We start from the raw sequence: 21,317 nt of genomic DNA on the forward strand, positions 1-21,317 counted from the left end.
AAGGAAAGAGAATAGATAGGAAGAAAAGAGGAGAGAGGAGATATGAGAGAATAAATAGGGATTGAGGAATAAGTTTTTAATTAGGAATGACATTTTGAATACCTAAAAATTTCCTTTTACCCAGATTAATAGAAAGAGAAGATAATAAATAGGAAGAAAAGATAAGAGAGAAGAGAGGGGAGAATAAATAGGGACTGAGGAGATAATTTTTAATTAGGAATGACATTTATACCCATTATTTTATCTTTAAAAATTGTTCTCAATATTGAGGGGGGGGGCAATAAGTGATAGTTTCACATGTGGGAAGAGAAATACTGAAAAATAAAGGATTTAATATAAGTTTTTTAAAAATCGGGGTGGGGGGCTGGCCCCACTATGGGTCATTTCCTAGTTAAGTACTCTCTTACTTCACTTGTATTTTATATTGTTAGAGAGTAGTTTCTCCCTCTAAAATCTTGTAGTGGTGAGTTAGTGATTAGATCCTTTTCCATTGATGATCTTGATTGGATCATGCCAAGAGATGGATTTTTATGTCCAAATCAAGGGCTAATCTTATCGAAGAGGATGATGTGCTTCTTCTGTGATCTAATATGTGGTGACCTCTCTAGAGTCCTAGGGATGAAATTTGGATTTAGATCAACCCAAATCAGATCGAAGAGGGTGATTAAAAGTCTTAAATTTAGACTTGGAATTTTGTTCAAGAGTGGAGCGGTCACTTAGGGCGGTTGATTGACCCAACCAACCTCCTTAAGCAACCGGCCTACTTCTAGAGGCTGTATTGATGTTGTTCTCGCTCTGTTTGGATCTCAGAACTTGATGAAACTTCTTAATCCAAATCTAGGTGATCTTTGAGATCTGTTGGAGTGATTATTTGAGAGATTTGATACGCTTTTCCATAATATTTTTCGCTAAGATAGGTAAGGTTGCAATTGCATGTACGATTGAATTTATGATATGAAAATCTGATTTCTTTTCTAAGCATGATCATACTTTTATTTCCTGTTATGGTTACTTTTGTACATGTCTAAATATGAGTATATTGGCATGAATGTTGATTGAAGCACTATATCATTGTGCTTATGTGGATGATGTGTTGTGTGAATGACTATGACTAAAGGTTATCCATGTTGGGTACACCTAGCTTGGGATATCAGGGGCTGTGGTATGGGATATTGTCCTTTGATACCCCTAGAACTTTCATAGTTGTTGTCCTACATACCTAGAAAGTCTAGAGTGAATGGTTAGGTACCCTACATGCTACTACCTTTCAGTAGGGGAAGCCGAATGACCAGTGATGACATTGATGTGAGTTTGTTTTATCCAACAACGGTAGCCAATCCATGTGGAGATTTAGTGGTCCACTATTGGTCATGCAATGGTAGGGTTGCATATGTTAAGGTAGGGATCATAGGCGTCCAAAAGACGGCTTGGGTGTCATGAGGAGACATGAGAACATCTACCCCAACAATATGTGGATGACTATTGGGTTAGGGAATGGAGTCCAATAGAGGTAATCAGTCCTTAAGGATTCTCATTCCTAGGTGGAGAAAGATACTGAACCAAGTTGGTTGGTGCCATAGGAGAGGTATTTGAACTACATGTAGTATGTTACCATAGGACCTTGCATTGGGCTAGAATCCCCGACATGCGCCAATATTCATGCCAATGGTCGTGGTGAGAGAGTGTTAACCTAAACCCCAACCATGGTTGATTGACAAGGACTATACCCCCTTGCCCCACATCCAAATAGAGGTAGCCAATCCGTGATCCTAAGAGTGACAAGACCTACCTAGAGGACTGGTGTTATAACTTAAAGCATGTCTGCCTGAATAGAGATTTACATAGTTAGCTATTAGGTGCATCCATATTTCAGTATATCATTGTCCCATCATTACTTATCATGTGATTGTGATATCAAAGCATAAATGGGATTGTTGCCTGTTGAGTTTGTTAGAACTCAGTCTTGTGGATTATTTCTATTTTTCTTCAGATGACTATAAAGAAACAGAAGAAGTTCCGTATGACTGGGAGAACTCCAATGAAGACCATGTGGAGACGTCAATGGGAGTTGGTGCTACACAACACCAATCTTCCTACAGGTGCATGGAGTGCTCTTATGGCACCTATTGGCAGGAAGAGGGTCTAGGTGGTTCGTCATTTGGATAAGTTATGACTCCATTTATTGAGAAATCAGAGGAAGATAGTGTAAGTCTTGAGGCAAACAAGAACAAGACTTAGCTGTGATATTTTCAATTTTTTTTTTACTTCCGTTGATCCATTCTTTTATTATTCCTTCGATTTCATTTAGCGCTTTATTGAATTTTGGAACTCTTTACCCCTTATATTAATGATTAAATTGTTCTTTGCTCTTAATTATGGTATTATGTGGATTTATTATTACTAACAGTGTTGTCGGGCGGGTGGGGTGTGACCATGGTTCCTTGTGTCGGCGATATATCGTCAACACAAGGCAAAATTTCGCTATGTCGCTGGGGGGCGACACGACACCCCCAGCGACACCGATATAGCCAGAAGTCGACGATATATCGCTAACGGTCGAAATTTCGACCGTTTGCAATATATCGTGAGAAGTCGGCGATATATTGCCGACTTCTGGCGATAAAATGGGGAATTAGGGGAAAATGGGGGGAAATGTTTTGAAAATTATGGAATAATTATGTAAGTATTTTATTAGTGTATAAACAATTATATGATTGTTTATTAGTGTATAAACAATTATAATGATGTTGTGAATTGTTATTTGTTAATGTTATTTGAATGCAACAGTCATCATGTCTGCTGGTGGGAGTCAGAGGGGAACTTGGTCTTCCCAGGGTGGACGGGGACAGGGACTGGGACAGGGACAGCCTGAGAGATCGGCAGTAGGGAGGACTGACCTAGCATGGTCACACCCCACCCGCCCGACAACCCAAGTGTGATCCATAGCCACAAGGCGATATATCGTCAACACAAGGCAAAATTTCGCTATGTCGCTGGGGGGCGACACGACACCCCCAGCGACACCGATATAGCCAGAAGTCGACGATATATCGCTAACGGTCGAAATTTCGACCGTTTGCAATATATCGTGAGAAGTCGGCGATATATTGCCGACTTCTGGCGATAAAATGGGGAATTAGGGGAAAATGGGGGGAAATGTTTTGAAAATTATGGAATAATTATGTAAGTATTTTATTAGTGTATAAACAATTATATGATTGTTTATTAGTGTATAAACAATTATAATGATGTTGTTAATGTTATTTGAATGCAACAGTCATCATGTCTGCTGGTGGGAGTCAGAGGGGAACTTGGTCTTCCCAGGGTGGACGGGGACAGGGACTGGGACAGGGACAGCCTAAGAGATCGGCAGTAGGGAGGACTGACCTAGCATGGCAATATTGTACGGCTATTGATGGAGACAAAAATAAAACAGAGTGTAATTTTTGTCACAAAAGAATATACTCAGGTGGCATCAGTAGGTTCAAGGGTCACATCACTTGGAGTTCAAAGGATGTGACTACATGCACAGAGGCCCATCCAGATGTAATCAAGTTACTCAGGGATTTACAAAAACAGAAGGGGAAGAAGAAAGATGATTGGAGGAAAGTCAACAGAGCACTAGATGATGCAGTGCGGGGTCCGTCATCATATGTGGATGATTCAGATGATGATAGGGATGTTGATCCTGTTGATGTGGGCAGAGATCAGGAGGAGAGGGATATGCGGCGGGCCATGGCAGAGAGTAGACGATTGCACCATAAGGAGCAGGATATGGCCAGAGCTAGAGCTTCAGGAGCTGGTCCCTCTAGGCCTACAGGGGCTAGACCTTCTGATTTTGGGGGGAGGGGTGGTGTATTTGGCATGTTTGGCATATCACAGAGTTAGCGGGCCCCTCATACATCAGGTTCAGACCGTTCAGTGCCACTGCCACGGCAACCATCTGATTATCCACGCCGTCAAGACCCGATCATGGAGCAAGATCCTGATACATTCAGGAGAAAAGGGGCCAAGCAACCCAAGATATCTAGTGCATGGAAAGGTATGGCAAAGAAGGTAAAGAAAGCAATGTCAAAGTGGATTTATTACAATCACATCCCAGCAAACACAGCACAGGGTCCATACTATACAAATATGATTGATACTATTGCAATGGCAGGCCCTGGATATGATGGTCCCAACCCTACAGAGTTGATGACCACCCTCCTTCAAGAGGAGAAGCAAGAGCTGCAGGAGTATATTGATATTATGAAACCCTTTTGGGATACTTATGGATGCACCATCATGTCTGATGGATGGACCGGCCCGACGAGAAAGTCCATCATCAACTTCATGGTATACTGTGATTGGAGAGCTGTCTTCTTGAAATCAGTGGATGCTACTGGTCATATGAAAGACCACAGATATATCATGGGTCTTCTGCAGGATGTGATCGAGGAGGTTGGTAGGAAAAATGTGGTGCAAATTGTCACTGACAATGGCTCCAACTATAAGAAGGCCGGTGAAGTGTTGATGGCTTCACCTGAATATAACCTTTTGTGGACACCTTGTGTTGCACATTCAATTGACCTAATGCTGAAGGACATTGAAAAAATCAGCATTGTCCACAACACCGTTGAGAGTGCAAGACAGGTAACCAACTTCATCTACAATCATAACGTTGCTTTGGCAATGATGAGGAGATCATGTGGAGGTGAGTTGGTGCGACCTGGTTCGATACGATTTGCGACGAATTTCGTCGCCTTGAGCAGCATGCAAGATAAGAAGTCGGGCCTTAGATCCATGTTTGCATCGCAGGAGTGGTTTGATTGGGCTGGATCCAAGTAAGATAACTATCTACTATGTTTATGATTATCTTGTATGATATCTATTGTCTATTGATTTAATGAGTTTGTGATAATTCAGCAAGACCAATGGGCGTGCCGCACAGTACACAATATCATCTGATGATTTCTGGAGATGTGTTACTGTGGTGTTGCAGACCATAGATCCTATAGTAAAGGTCTTGCGTATGGTGGACTCTTCCTTGAGGGGACCCACTATGCCCCACTTGTATGCATCCCTTGAGTGTATGAAGGATGCTATAAAGGCAGCAAACCCTAGAGGACATCGGGCTTTCTTAGATATTGTCGATGCACGATGGACAGCTCATCTGATGCATCCTCCGCATAGGGCCGGTAAGTAAATATTCTGGGTTGTTGATTTGTAGTTGTAGACTTGTGGGCTTGTAGCATTGTAGGTATTGGTAGTTGGTACTAATTTTAAGCTTTTTTAATTATGCATCATATTTTCTAAACCCTAAGTATCAATATAGTCAACATTTAGGGTTGGACACAACCCTATTGGATGCCCTGCTACAGGTGATAACGAAGTTGGAGCCAGATGAGATGCTCCAATCATTTTGCCACAATGAGGTGAGACATTGGGAATTTCAAATGATTAGTGAGTTGTATTTATTGTTTAAATAATTTAGATAACCAATCAATACTAATGATTGTATTATTGCAGATCAAATTGTTTAGGGATGCATTTGGGTCTTTTAGTGGAGCTGCTGCTATACGGGGTAGAGAAACCAGTGATCCAGGTTAGATACTTATATAGTTAGATCCTTAGATGCATAAATGTTTTGAGTCTTTTGACTTTTGAGTTCTAACTTAATATTTTTGTGATAATGCAGTTGAATGGTGGTATCTCTATGGCAACAGTGCATCAAACTTGTGAAGGTTGGCAATCAGGATCTTGTCTCAGACTTGCTCTGCCTCTGGATGTGAGAGGAATTGGAGTACATTCAGCATGATCCACTCTAAGAGGAGGAACCGGTTGGGAAGCCAGCATCTAAATGACCTCGTATTTATTCACTATAATATGAAGTTGAAGCTTCAATATGCCAGGGAGTAGGCTCAGAATGATAGGCAATACATCAATCTCGATGATATATTTGATGTGGCCGAAGATGAGCAAGATCCCCTCACTCAGTGGATGTTGGACAGGGTGAGCCGGTATTGGACCAACCTGGAGGGAGGCCTAACCCAGAACTAGCTCAAGCTGCAGGGGTTGATGTGGATGAGTATATGGCCACTCAAGAGGGTCAGGCACATGCAGAGGCAGCTGCCACTGCTGATGAGGATTGGATGATGGCACCAGGCATGGAGGAGCGGCAGGACGACGATCCCGATGACACACTCCCGCCTAGTCAGACTGGTTGAGATGATGATGATGATGATGGTGCTGGTGGTATTGGTAGTGGTGGTGGTGGTGGTGGAGGCATTGGAGAGCGTCTACATCTTCCATTACTAGAGACACAACAGCCCCCACCCAGATACACTGGGGAGAGTCATTTCGATCATGCCACCCAGGATTATGATCATGGTGGTGATTATCAGCGTGGTCGTCAATATCCTGATACAAGGCCAAGCCACCATCAGAGGGGGGCTAGCCATGACGGCCAGCAACAGCACGAGGTGGTTATGATTATGGTAATCCTTGGGATGCGGCGATTACGTCAATGGGGTCCATGAGCTTGGATGAGTCTGTAGGCTCCACAGCAGGTTATTGGCCTACGGGTAATAATGGTCCTTCACAATCAGAGTCATTCGTACCAACAAGGGCATCTGATGGCATGCGGAACGTTCCTTGGCCCTATTCTCACTTCCCTCAAATTGGAGTTCTCATGGCGGCGGAAGATGACCGCTATAGAACTGCAGTTAATGAGTACTTAAACAATTTTAAATATAGTATGAGATGAGATGAGTATGTGAATTTGTTGGGGGGACATCACTGGAGACAGTCTGAGTCACAGGAGTTCGATCCACCTAGGCACATTACTTAGTACTGAGAGTTCCAGATTTTATATGGTTGGATGACTCTATGTATTTCAGTATTTGTACAATGAATTGTAGACTTTATATGATTTGGTTTTTATGAGTTTTTAGGTTTTTAGTTTCGGGGCTTTCGTCCGCGTACAGTAGGACATGGGTCAATTAGGAACATTAGTTTAGGTCAAAATAACACTCCCAATGTGTTTATTGGCCTCAAATTAGGCTACACATCAAATTTCAGGTCAAAATGACCTAAAATACCCATCGAAACAGGGGTTCGATTTTTCATCGAACCCCCACCAAAAGTCGGTTGACTTTCGGCGATATGTCACCCATGTCGCCGTGTCGCCAAGGTCCGACACGGCGACATGGGTCGACATATCGAACCTTGGGTGTGACATCTCCCAAAGCATTGGTTGGAGAAAAGACATCTTTTTTGAATTGGCATTCATGTTTAAGGCATTCTAACTCTAAAGTCATTAAAAGTTTGATTTCAAGTTTTGATTATTAGTTAGTTTAGAAAATTTTGTTTTAGTGTGATGCTTATCAGAAAGGAAAAGTCACAGACTCCATTTTCACCTTTCTAATTCTATTTCTTATGGACCTTCAGACTTATTTTTTTGGATGTGTGGGGACCTCTGCCCATATAGTCTATTGATGGCTACCACTACTATGTTATTTTTGTGGATGATTTCATCAAGTATATATAGTTTTATCCTATGACTATCAAATCTAAAGTTGTTGAAATTTTTAAAAAGGTTCAAGTTGCTTGTTGAAAACTTATTTTCCAGACGTATTAAACGTTTTCATAGTGACTGAGGAGAAGAGTATAGGACTGTCTCTACCTTCCTTTAAGAAAATGGAATTGAACATAGACTTTCTTGCCCTCACACACATGAACAAAATGGGGTTGTTAAACGTTGTCATTGACATTTTTACAGACGTTCCCCTAGAAAATTTTGGGTGCATGCCTTTGAAATTGCTTTGTTTCTAATAAATAGATTACCCACCAAAGTTCTGGAAAATGTTTCTCCCTATTTCAAATTGTTCAAAGGCTTGATTATGATTCTTTCGAGGATTTTTGGATGTGCGTGCTATCCTTGCTTGATATCATATGATAAACACAAGTTGGAATTTAGGTATGCATTACATATTTTTGTGGGATATAGTTCCCGCCACCGAAGATATAATTGGTTTGACCCTGGCACTAGGAAAATTATTATTCGTGTCATGTTGTGTTTTATGAAAGGTATTTTCCTTTCTCTGCTATTGAGGTAAACCCCACACCAACCCAACCACTTCCCACAATTTTAGGACCACCACCTCTCTTGGGAACCCACCTAGGCCGAACTCCCCTCCTAGGGTTTCTCTTGTTGACTCTTACTCCCTCACACCACCTATTGAGTCCCACACTTCGAAACCTAGGGCTTCCTCTCCTAGCCCCCACAATTCTAAAGTTTCCTCTAATCCCTTGGCCAAATCAACTTGACCCATTCAGCTGGTTGTTGATCTCTTTTATGAGACTCAAGAAACCCTACCCACGACCACCACCCAACACTCACTCGACACCCACCCCTTCATCACTCGATCCAAGGCCAGTCCTAGGGCTCTCTCATCACTTCTATCATCAATCCTAACCCTACCCAAATTGAGTCCACTTCCTTAATCACTTCAAATAAATTTCCTCACTAGCGGAAAGCTTATAGATGAAAAGTTCACTGCTCTCTAGAAAAATGGTACTTTTCTTATCTTTTTTGTCTCTATTTGAGCTAGTTTTTTCTAAACTTCTTTCCTGCTAGTTTAAATTTCATATAATCTCTGTCTTTGTCCTAGTTTTTGTTTATTCTAGATTGTTTGGGCTTTCTATGTAGTGTTTTTATGCTTCTAACGTGTTGTCTCTTATTTATGTGCTCCTTTGTTGCTATTCCTGTTGCTTGTTTCTTTGGTATTGTGAATTTCTATTTGTGCTTATGTCCCTATGTTTGTGCTATTTTTCCTCCTTCATTGATTCTTGAAGGCAAGGCTTTTTGGCATGTTTCATTTTTACCCATCATGAAGTTTCTTGCATGGAATGTCTGGGCTAAAAAAAAAATAAAAATTTTTTACAGTATGTAGGATGCTAAAGTTAATCAAACGCAATGATCCTGATGTCTTCTTTATGTGTGAAACTAAGTGTGTCTTTCACTCTAATCCTATGGTTTTTATAAATCACACTTTTTTGAATTGGTCTCTGTGTTTGAATGTACTAGTTCTACCAGTAAAGTTTTTTTTTTTTTTTTTTTGGGGGGGGGGGGGGGGGGGGGCTTTGGTCCTTGTAAAGTCCTGCATTAAATTTTTAGTTATTTCTCACCATTTTGCTGTAAAATTTTATGACTTACATTTTGAATAGATCTCTGTGTTTGTTTGTGGCCCCCCTCAGTATGGTCCTAGGAAAGATGCGTGGGATTCTCTGCATTCCCTCCTTTCTCTCCCCTCTTCCTTTCCTTTTGTGTGGAGACTCTATAACTCTGCTATGCTTCTGAAAAAATTGGAAGCCCCTTTCGCCCTTCCCCTGCTTTACCTCATTCCTTGAATGTTTGTTTGATTTCAACATCATTGGAACTACTTTGCCTAGTAAGGATTTCACTTCGTCTAATAAGAAACCTCCCCCCCTCATTTAGTGTGTGAACATTTGGATAAATTGTTTCTGGGGCATGATTCCCTCTGTCTCTTTCCTAATTCATCCCTATCCTACCTTCCAGCCATTGAGTTTGACCATAATCCTCTACTCTTAAAAACTAGCCCTATTTTGATGATAGGAAAGAAACTCTACCACTATCAAGCAGCTTGGCATCTCTACCTAGAGTTCTTTAAGGTAGTGAGTTCTTCATGAATTCCCTATGTTGAGTATGGCCTGGAAGGGAAGTTAGCAAATCTTATTGTTTTCTTTGCAAATGGAATCGTGAATCTTTTGGTAATATTAATAATCTTTGTATGCAAATTGAATCTGAACCTGAAGCTATCCATGAATCCCCTATCCCCAGTTGGAGTGCTTACAATGCGGAAAATGATAGTTTGTCTTAGATTTATGTTGCTAAAGAGTTCTTTTGGTCTCAGAACTCTAGACATAAGTACATTTCTAAAGGAGATAGAAACACAAAATTTTATGATTCTATTGCTAAAACAAGGGTTGCCCCTAGTAGAATTAATTTCTTAATGGATAATGATGTTGTTGTTTCCTAGCCATGTAAAATAGCCGCTTATTTGCAGACTTTATGTGCTCTCTTTATACATCATCTTCACCCCTTGACTCTTCTTTTTGCAGATGTTTATTCCCAACACTTCAACCATCGTTTCAGCTTCAACCTTGACTGGACCACCAGATATAGATGAGATAAGGAGGGTTGTGTTCTCCCTAAGGGCTTGTAAAGCCCTTGGTTTAGATGGGTTTCAAGCCATTTTTTCCACAGAAGTTCTGGAATACTATCTATAATGATCTAAATGTTTTTGTGATGAATTTTTTCTGGAATTGGCTCTCTCCCTTTTGGCATCAATCACTCTTTTATATTTCATTCCCAAGAAAATGATGCAGTTTGTGTACAGGATTTCAAACTCAGAAGTCCATGCAAATGTAGTTTATAAAATTATCGCAAAATTGCTTGGTTTATGGCTTAAGCCATCCTTCTCGGGTATTATCTCTCCCATGCAAGGCACTTTTGTGCCATCAAAATGAGTCATTGATAATATTTATATTCCACATGAGATTTTTCATTATGTGTGAATTCGCCTTGTGCTAAGTTTGGCTATGTTGATTTGAAGTTAGATATGTCTAAGGCCTATGACAACGTTGAATGGAAAATCATCCCTCGGGTAATGTCTTTTTTAGGTTTCAACCCAAAGTGTTATAGCCTAGTTGAGCATCTTATCTCCTCTGCATCTTTCTCCACCAAGCTTAATGGATTGCCTTATCAATGTTCTCTGGGACCACTAGCCCTTACATATTCCTTCTAATCATGGAGGTCTTTTCTAGACTCTTGGTATAGTACATGACTAAACATGTTCAAAGGGATCTAGGTTGCTAGGCAAGCTCTAGAGGTAACCCATCTATTTTTTATTGATGACTCCTTCATTTTCTGTCGTGCCACCTGTGATGATGTATTGGCTATTAAAGCTGTAATTGATTTGTTCTCTAGTCTAACTCACCAAGTTATTAATCTTGAGAAAAGTGAGGCTTTTTTTCTACAGAAATGTGTCTATAGAGGACAAACAAAGGGTTCTTAGAATTCTAGGGTTTAGGGAAATGTAGAAGAATGTTGTCTATTTAGGAACACCCTTGTTCTCCTCTAGGGCTAGGTTTAGAGACTTTCAACCCCTACTTAATAAAATGTGTAGGAAACTCTATGTTTGTAAATCTAGATCCCTATCCTTTGTAGGAAGGGGAGTTCTTGTTCAATCTGTGATTCAATCTCTTCCACTACAACATATGAACCATTTGGCTTTTCCTAAGGTTACTTGCCTACACAAGGACCCAAAACCCTCATTGCGTGGAACAAATGCTATCTACCTAAGACTGGGCGGGTTGGGTTTCAAGAAGATGGAGGAGTTCGACAAAGCTCTGTTGCTACATGGGGGCTGGTGACAAATAAATCTACACTATGGTGCCAGATTCTACAAGAAAAATATTTTCTGTCTTCTTTCTTGTTTGATCCTAAGGTTGCTAGCAAATCTAGTTCTGAAACCTAGAAAAACTTATGTTTAATACTAAATTTGCTCACAAGAATGGTGCTTAGATGTGTGGGGGCTGACAAGAACACCTCTTTCTAGTTTGATCCTTGGGCACCCCAGATCAAAAGATTGGTGTGATTGATTGCCATATTCAACCATAGGGTACCAATGTTGCAGACATGGTTGGAAATAGACATGCCCTATTTAGAGATTCACTCCCCCTTTAGTCCAACTGTGGCTAAATTAGTCTCTTCCATCTCTTGTACACTTCTTCTAATTATTGGAAATCTATTATCTCATCTTATAGAATTTTTACTTCCAGACTTGTTGACCAAGCACTTTTCTTATTAAAGCATAATTCTATGAGCAATTAATTTACTTCATGGTGGAATTTTTTGGGAAGTTATATATTCATCCTAAATTCAAACTATTCTTTTGGCACCTTCTGAATACATGTATACTAGTTCGCTCTATATTATCCTACTGCATCTCAGTTCAATCTACTTTTGTTCTATATCATGGTGGTTCAAAGTCCCAGTGGCACCAATTTCTGTCTTGTGAATGGAGAAATCGTATATGGGCAGCGAGACCTCAAGGGTTGATGAATTTTTTTTTACATGGAAATCTTTTCTTCACCTGTGCAATCTATCTTTGCAGAGTCTGATCTGGATAAAGCTTCCCTGAAATGGATGTTTTGTGTTCATTATAACTTGTTTTTTTCATTTGAAAATAATGTAATTCAGTATGTTTCAAAAACAGTACCCCCTACCCAATTAAAGTAATGCAATCTGTTTCTTCCTATATTTCTAAGCTTCACATATCTCCTCCCCCCCCCCCGGAGATTCATGAGGACTCTTCACAAGAGACTCACTATGATCGTATTACGTCTTGTATATGCAATATATTTGGTCTAGCTCTTGAAAACCCTCTCTTAATGTGTGCAGGTATCTTTAGTCAAAAACTTATGAAGGTCGGTTGGTGCTTTTGTGTGTATTGTAATCCTAAATTCCAACAAATTGAATAGGAGTAGGGGTTGAGGGGATGTTCTTCCCTGACATGCTTCTTTGTGTTTAGAAGGGATTATCCTATTTTAGTGGATCTCTACCTGCATCGACCAATGTGTAGTACGTGCTTGAATCCTGATAATGTCCAAATGTTCATCATCCTCTTTCACACCCTTGGCCACCAAACACATCCATACCATGCTTCGCATAAAAGAATTGATAGGACAGGTTGCCCTTGTGATGTTCTAGAATTTGACTCTTTTAAAATGGTTTGCTAGTCTAGCCAAATGGACCCTCTACATGCAAGATCCCATGACTCTGTTCAAAATTGTACCGCAACATCTTTGTACTTGTTCGGTTCTTGACTAATTCAATAGAAGTTTGTCTCTTTGTAACTAAAAAAGAGATATCATATGGCAATCAATATTTTCAAGCAGAACATCAAATAAAGTGTTTCGAGATTGGATCCATCTTTTGTGAAAAGGAAGACGCACAACAAGAAAAATGAGAAAAAAAACTATAATGTAAAAAGAGCTTAAGGATCTTCTCATTTGCACAAAACCTATTAAAAATATTCATTAAAGTGACAAATTTTCTAGAAACCTACTAAATTGAAAAGACCCAAAACAGTCGACGCAAAATTAAAATCAACCTCATTTTTTTCTTCTCATATAGTAGATCAGGAAGAAATTAAAAAAATCCTCTGTTGGTCAAATCAGTGCATTTTTTATACCAAACAACTACCTGAGATTTAAAGCTTGATTTTAAATTTAAAAATTCCAAAATAGCCCTGTAGTTTCTTTGCTTTCTTAGCGAGTTATCTGGCATATGTGTGCCTTGCTGTGACAGCAGAGGAGGATGTTTTTCCATAATAGATCAACTCAATTTTAACATAATTTAAATAAAAGATCTATACATAAAAATATGTTTAAGCTAGGTTAGGAACATAAAATAAAAAATAATGTTGAATTGCAGTAAGTAGAAATTTATAAAAAATAAACGGTTTTAAATTTTAACTTTCCCATAAATAAAGCTGAGTTGCAACTATTTATTTTCTTATCTAGTAGATCTGACTTTGTGGCTTAAATTAAAAGAAGAGACTACATACAAACTATATAGTAAATATTATGGATCCAATGAAATAGAAGTGTTGTGTTGGACTTACATGCCCTTCTTCAAATGCCATCCGACGAGTTCTCCTACATCTTTTACAGCTTCTTTCCATCGTTGTACGACCATCTCTTCATTATCCTTTTGGTGTTCTTCAAAGACTTCAGCATTTAGTTCTACTAAATGCTCTTGGTATTTGTTGAGACACAAATTGTACTCCGGAGGGGCATTCGTGTCAAATTCTTCCTCATTTCGTACATCCCTTGGTTCAATTTTGTAGAAAATGGGAAAGACGACCTGATTCTTTGTCTTTTTGCATTTGAATACCTCGACCAATTCATTGAGACACCACTTGGTAGAAGTATAACACTTTGAAAAGATAGGAATGGAGATTTTTGACTCTTGAATTGCAGTGTTTAGCTGAGGACCAATCTTGTCTCCCTTGGCGAGTTCATTCTCATCCCTGTAAGTTTGAATTCCAGCTTCAACCAAAGCATTATAGAGGCAATCAGCAAAACTAGTACGTACATCTTTACCACAAAAGCTCAAGAACACGTCATATCGCCAACCTTGAGACGATGATGAAGAACAAGAAGAAGAAGAAGAGGAGGAGAAGGATGCCATTCAAACAAATTGCTTGATAATCAATCGACGGATTCTTTGAGATGTGAATGCTGGGTATTCTGAAATCTGAAGTGCTAGAATCTATTTCACTTCTTTATATTTCTAAAGTCAACTCCCTCTTCGTTTCCGAGCAAGTGGCTCATTTTTATATTTTAATAAAAAAGATTGAAAATTTAAAAAGAAATCAAAGAAAAGCAAAACCACACTAACACGGGATTTTTATTTGCGGCAGCAGCTGCTTACTGCTGCCGACGGCTCTGATTGAGCCACTTCATCAAATTTACATTTAATGGTCAAGATTAAAAACTGAAAAGTATTATATATAAATATAAATTTTCTTTTGCATTTTAAGGGTTTTAGAGTTTTTAGATTTACAAACTCAGTCCCTGTAATAGCCGTGACCGGGGAAGGGAAGAGAGGGAAGAGAGGGAAGAGAGGGAAGAGAGAGAAGAGAGAGAAGAGAGAGAAGCACGGATCGACCCTGGGAATTGGTTGAAGCTGAGCTCGAGTAGTTGGAGACTGGTGATTTTGCTGAGAAAAGAAGGGATCGGACCGGAGAGATTGTTCCAGCTGAGGCGGAGCGTGGTGAGATTTGTGACGGTTGAAGGGATGTTTCCGGTGAGATTTGTGACATGATGGAACATTAGGGTTTTCAGGTAAGGATGGTCACCCACTTCGGAAGGGATTTGGCCAATGATGTTGGCTTGGAAGATGGGGTGTTCAACGATGCGATTGGTTTTGGAATCGCATCCGATGACGTACCCGACGCAGCAATCGGTGTTGGGAACCCATGAAGCTAAGTGGTATGGGTTGTGAAGTGCTGCTTTGATCTTCATCAGAGCTGTGTAATCGTGTTTGTTGCAGCGAACAGATTTGGAAAGAGATGGTGTTGGGAGAAAGCAGAGAAGATGGAGAGTGAAAAGGAAGGAGAAAAGAGTGGGTTCCATGGTAGAGGCCATTCGTGATCGATTCGTGTTCTCCTCTTTTGGGTTTGATCTGTGGAGATCTGTGAAGCAGTGATGTGTGAGTTCATGAATTTATAGTGGCCTTTCGCAATCATGTAAGGATAAAATGGCCTGGAATCAATTAATAACGTCGGCTTAGAATGTTGCCAGATATCAGTGCTGGCGGATTTTTCTACCGCAAGAATCAATCTTTCAACTGGGTTTGGATTCGGTTATTAGCAGGGACTGAGTTTGTAAATTTAAAAACTCTAAAACCCTTAAAATGCAAAAGGAAATTATATTATATATAATACTTTTCAGTTTTTAATCTTGACCATTAAATGTAAATTTGGTGACGTGGCTCAATGAGAGCCGTTGGCAGCAGCAGCAGCTGCTGCCGCAAATAAAAATCCCACTAACACGCAAGTGGCTCATTTTTATATCTTAACAAAGAATATTTAAAATTTAAAAAGAAATGAAAGAAAAGGAAAACCACAGTAACACGCGAATTGGCAAAGGAACATTTACAAAACGACAAAATCATTACAACTGTGAGCTTCTGTCTTAAACTATTAGAAAACGACAAAATCATTACCGCTGTGAGCTTATTGTCTTAAACCATTGAAGAACCAAACACAAAATTGCATTAAAACTTTCAAACGCAAAGATGAAAAGAAAGAAAAATTACATAGACGCCCCTCCGTTTCCATTAACACTATGGAATATCCCTCAAAACCAAAAAACCTCAAAAAGAAACCCCTTCCACAAACGGTTTATACTCAATCATTAAAAATCAAATGATTTTTGTTATATGATCTTATTACACCCTACAGGAGTAGAAAAACTCTTATACATACCCCTTTAGTTTTGTATATACTCAAATTATTATTCCTCTTTTTATGTTGGCCAATGTTAATTGCTAATATTTACTACTTTTCTTTGTAGTTTTAATTTAAGAGTAGCTCTGAGAGTAGCAATATTAATTTCTAAAAAAAAAAGAAAAAAAATTCCTTAGAAGCATCAAGGACAAATTGACTGTAACATTTAATGTTATTTAGTATAATATTTAAATGTGAAAATTATTCAATTCACTACCTATGTGCTTAGGGCTCATCGCCGTGTATGTTTATTTTACATCTTGTGTGTGAAAGGGTGCAAAAAATTCCTCCGTCAATTTTGAAAAGTATTTTATTAATTGGAAATCTAATAATGGGATGTATTGTACAATTAAAACTAAATAATAAATTACAAGTTCAGCACACTAGTTTCAAACTTTATTGGATAAAAAAAAATCCTATATTTTCAAGCCTTTGACCGTGAAAGCCGAAGCTAATCGATGATATTAAGATTAAATTACATATAGATCCTATTATAATTAATTACATTTATTGTTCTTAAATAAAATATAAGAAACAAATTACATATAGACCTTATGACTTTGAGTCAATTATGTCTATTACCCTTTTTTTTTTTTTTTTTGATACTATATCTTTACTTTTCATGATTGAAGTTAAATGGTGATATTATTGCTTGACAAATATTTAAAATATCAAATTTGCCTTCTTTGTTAGGTATTTTACCTTCATCCCTTATTCTATTCTCTTTCTTTTCCTCTCTCGACTCTTGTTTCTTGACTCCAACAACATTGGCTTAATGATTCCCAGAGTTTACCTCTTATTTCCAACTGTTGGATCAACTCATCAGTCCTGCTTGTAGCTGTCCGATAATAGAGTTTTTCTCCCTCAATCTGGGTTAGTTATGGTTTCCATATGGGGCACGATTGCCTATCCCGAGTTTGGCAGGATCACGTTTCTTTCTATAACTGCCAAGTTCCTTCATATGCTCAATGCATCAATTGGTTACCTTTTGGAACCGGTCCCGATCAGGTCAGTCGAACAGACCGCGGTTCGACCCTTTTATTATTATTCATTTATCATCCCCCACTAACCACCACATACTTTGACCATGCAATTTTAAGCACACTATTATGAGGGGAGAGGGTGGTGCTGAAGACATTATTGTGGCCGAGTTCATAATCGGATGCTGTAAAGGATAGAAACCCTCTAAATGTAAAAGTGTAGAGTACACCTGAACTGGTGGAGGCGTTGAAGGCATAAACACGGTGGATAGTTTGAAGAAAATTGCGTAGCACTTGCAACTAACGGTCGAAATCAAGGGTTCTTAAGATGGGTTTCTCCATTATACAAGGATGTTCACCTAAAACTTTCAACTTTTCTTGATAGCAAGCATGGTAAGGGTAATATGGTAATTTCATATATAATCAGAGATGTTTTACGATTAAAATAGTCAAAATAATGGTTTAATGGAAACCACTAATGGACTGGACTAATATGTCCGTCATAAGTTCAATTTTAAGATGTCTATATTTATTTTATTTTATTTATTTTTTTGAAAAGATGTCTATGTTTATGAAACATATTCTAAAAAAATACTTATGAAATATAAGGGATGTTAATACATTAAGGCATTGGGGTGTTTGAGTAATTTTGTTTTTAACTAATGTATTAAAAGGGTCCAATGGATATTTTGGGATGACATAAATATTAAAAGTAGTTCTTAGAGCAGCAATGTTAACTTTTCAAAAAATAAAAATTCCTTAGAAGCATCAAGGACAATTGACTGTGACCCTTAATGTCATTTAGTGTAATATTTAAATGTGAATATTATTCAATTTACTATCCATGTGCCTAGGTTTCATCGCCATGTACGTTTCTTCTTCATCTTGTGTGTGAAAGGTGCAAAATATTCCTCCGTGATTTTTGAAAAGTATTTTATTAATTGAAAAATAATGAGATGTATTGTACAATTAAAACTAAATAATATATTACAGGTTCGGTGCACTAGTTTCGAGCTTTGTTGGATTGAAAAAACTCCTAAATTTAAGTGAATGAATATGGTGTGGGTTAGCTCTGTGAGTGGTTGCTTTGTTTCTCACTTCTTTTTCCCCTTAACTTTCTTCTTTCTACGTTGTCTTTTAACTTTCTTCTTTCTATTTTGTCTTTTTCAATACTTTATAGCTTATATCTGTGAGTGGTTGCTTTCTTTTATCACTTCTTTATTCTGCTCACTAACCTAATAGTTGTCTTCTTGCAATGTAGGTCCTACTAATATATATATTTTTTATGCTAAATAAATAATATATTATATTAATTAAAGCAACAACTACATATTTTGGTTGTATCTATTACAAAGAAATACTTTTCTTTCTTTGTAAAGTAATTTTACAAGATGACTTTGTCAAGTTCCTGTCCACCGATGAGCCTTTTCTTTTGATTTATCTATTCTCGATGCTTTTTACTGGCAAAGACATCACATAACAAAAACACAAAAGGATTGGACTTTTGGACTATGGCTTGTGAAAACCATCTATTTCTTCTTCAGCAGCTGGATCTTGATATCCTTGTTGAAGATGTAAGGTTTGAGAAGTTTGAAATATGGGTTCATGCTATGAATCTCCCTGCAAGTATACAAACAGAAAAAATTGCTAGACTTAATAGGGAAAAGATTGGGTCAATTCAGGAGTACAAAATTCCCTAAATCTTTGAGGTACTTTGGAAAACCTCTTGCTATTTAGGTGGAGAGGAGAATTCTTGAGCCTATTAAACTTGGACTGAGGTTTCCATGTCCTAATAAGGCTCTAATTTGGATTGTGATACTGGATGCCCCGCATATTTTTTTTTATTGTTATTTTATTATTGTGTGAGAATGTTTCAATTCTCAAGATTGTTAAAGGATTACGGTGGTTGGCTCATGTGTCAATGATTTAACCAAATGGTTTGAGTGTAATTAAATGATACTTTAAATGGAACTAGATTCTAATTAATATTTTGATCAAGATCAGACATCACTTGTGGTACCATACGGTAGAATTAGACTGAATTGTAAACAATGAAATGGCCAGCATAATTTTCTGAACCTGGAGGTATTAATATATCCTTGTGTGGGCTCGCCGTAATGAAATAGAGTGGGCCCACAAGCCCATAAAAAAACCCACTATATATATATATGCTAGTAATGACACATGTGCATATGCACGTGTGATGTGCCTCTTTTTATAGAATGTGTGATGTGTGGAATTTAAAATTCTATATTTTTCATTTGAATTAAGTTTTTTCGTAAACATTAGTTTGCATATAGGTTTATCTCAGCTTGAGTGTTCACGACGAAGAAGGCACGTCTAACAACAGGTTCATTAAGAGGTTGCCCTCCAATTAAGACGAACCCTGACAGCTTAGTAGATTTGTTCCATACATTCACACCATCCCCTGGACCCAATACCAGGATATGATGAGCACTCACTGATGCTGAACCCAAAGACACCCTCTCCTTCAATCACATACACAAAGGAGTTCCAAGATACTGGAATACTTTGGTACCATCAGCTTCAGGTTTCAGGATGAAATCAAGATACATTGCAGGAGTTCTAGCTAGTGAATACTGCAGACTGGATTCCCATGGCTTCTCTTACTATCAACCTTGACATCAACTCCATCTTTCTCAGCCCTCTTGAAATTCTGTTTGGGTAACTCTCGGTATGCAAGCTCAAACTTGTTGGTTGGTGTCCGAATTTCCAAAAACACATGAAAAAAATTCAGCAATAAATTTTAAAGAAAAATAATTATCATGAATTATCAATTCATGCAAAACTTCATTAGGGAAATTCACAAGGATCCTCCCACTTGGATCCGGACCCAAAACATAAGGGTTTCCAAAAACCCTATCAATTTCCCATGGTTTCATATTAAACCCTGGATTCTCTGCGGGTTTCCATAAACCCTTGATCCTCCCATTGGATCCATACAATGAAATTAAATAATGGGGAGGAACAAAGAACCGTGGGAACCAATGGCTTTGATGCCAATATTGGTAATACTCCATATATATTCAAATCTATATGATAAGGGAAAGATCCTTACCTGGATTCGCTTTCCCAAATATGAAGTATACGCAGCGGAAGTAAATCTGGATCTACGTTCTTGTTCCACCACCAAAGCTCTACTGGGGTGATTCCACAATCACTAGGATAGGGAATAATTTACACAACCCAAATGCTGTGTGGAAAAAAGATGGATGAGTGATCTAAAGCAAAGAAAGGAAACCTCCAATGAGTTTCTCTTTCCTGCGTTTCTTGGAGAAAAAGAGAGAGAGAGATGGAGCCACCTCTTTTCTGAAAAAAAACACTCGTACGAATGAATCAGTCACTTCTATCGTGTACTCTCAAGTGATGCGATGGTTACAATTATATAACCTATATTCTGTAACCGCTCTAATTATGAGTTTCCAAATTTATATTTGAGCATCTAATTTATTAATTATATTAATAAATTCCAACAACTACAATAAGAGCTTATGGAGAAGTTTTCATAAGGGATCGAAGTCATTGGTGGTCATAGAAATTCTACCACTAAGATTAATATTAAGTAGATATTGCAACCTCCATCCCTCTATGTCAGCCACTTTCTAGATGAATATGACGATGACTTGTTAATTATTTGTCAGATGTCATGGTGACGGAATTAAGCATATAGAGTTTGACTTTATGGTGTCTTTGGTTTATTTAACATGTACCTGTTTCATTTTCCTGTTGTGATTGGGTGAAATTACATTGTCCGTCTAATTTGATTTTAAATACTGTTCATGTGATAATTATTATTTTTTTCCCACTAACAATGGTGCATTATAGCATACAACATCATCTTGAGAGCAGAATTACAAATTAATTTCGCTTAATACGTGTTTTTCATCCATTCCCATTCTCTCTCAAAGGAGAAAAAAAGTGAAATTCCTACTATAAAAATAGAAGAATTGAATTTGTTAGACGTTGTCGTGGTAATTATGCATTTGGATGTTGTGGCTATCCAGTGCATACTATGGGTTGCATTCAATTAAAGAAAGTGTAATATATGTATGACATCAATCTCTATTTTTCTCATAATAGAAAATTGATGAGTACTACGAAACTAAAATTCATAATTTAGAAAAACACATAACTCACTTTGTTTTTTTAATGACAAGAAAAGAAAACCATTCATTTAGTAAGTTTGAGGATGACATATTAGCAGTGTCATATATATATGAGAGTGGATATAAAC

At 38.1% G+C, this 21,317-nt stretch overlaps 1 protein-coding gene across 1 annotated transcript in view; it reads right to left on the minus strand.

The window, feature by feature from the left end:
* Positions 1 to 14,316, minus strand: part of LOC149011754 (uncharacterized) — a 33,091-nt gene extending 18,775 nt beyond the window's left edge. The window contains exon 1 of the mRNA XM_089162748.1: positions 13,692 to 14,316. Within this exon, the coding sequence (XP_089018874.1) occupies positions 13,692 to 14,260 (569 nt within the window). The 5' untranslated portion in view covers positions 14,261 to 14,316. The remainder of the gene's footprint in view (positions 1 to 13,691) is intronic.
* Positions 14,317 to 21,317: the final 7,001 nt, after the last annotated feature.

Source organism: Hakea prostrata, chromosome 7 (genome assembly GCF_041222555.1).
Source record: "Hakea prostrata isolate BN-2017 chromosome 7, UWA_Hpros_2, whole genome shotgun sequence".
Classification (NCBI taxonomy): domain Eukaryota; kingdom Viridiplantae; phylum Streptophyta; class Magnoliopsida; order Proteales; family Proteaceae; genus Hakea; species Hakea prostrata.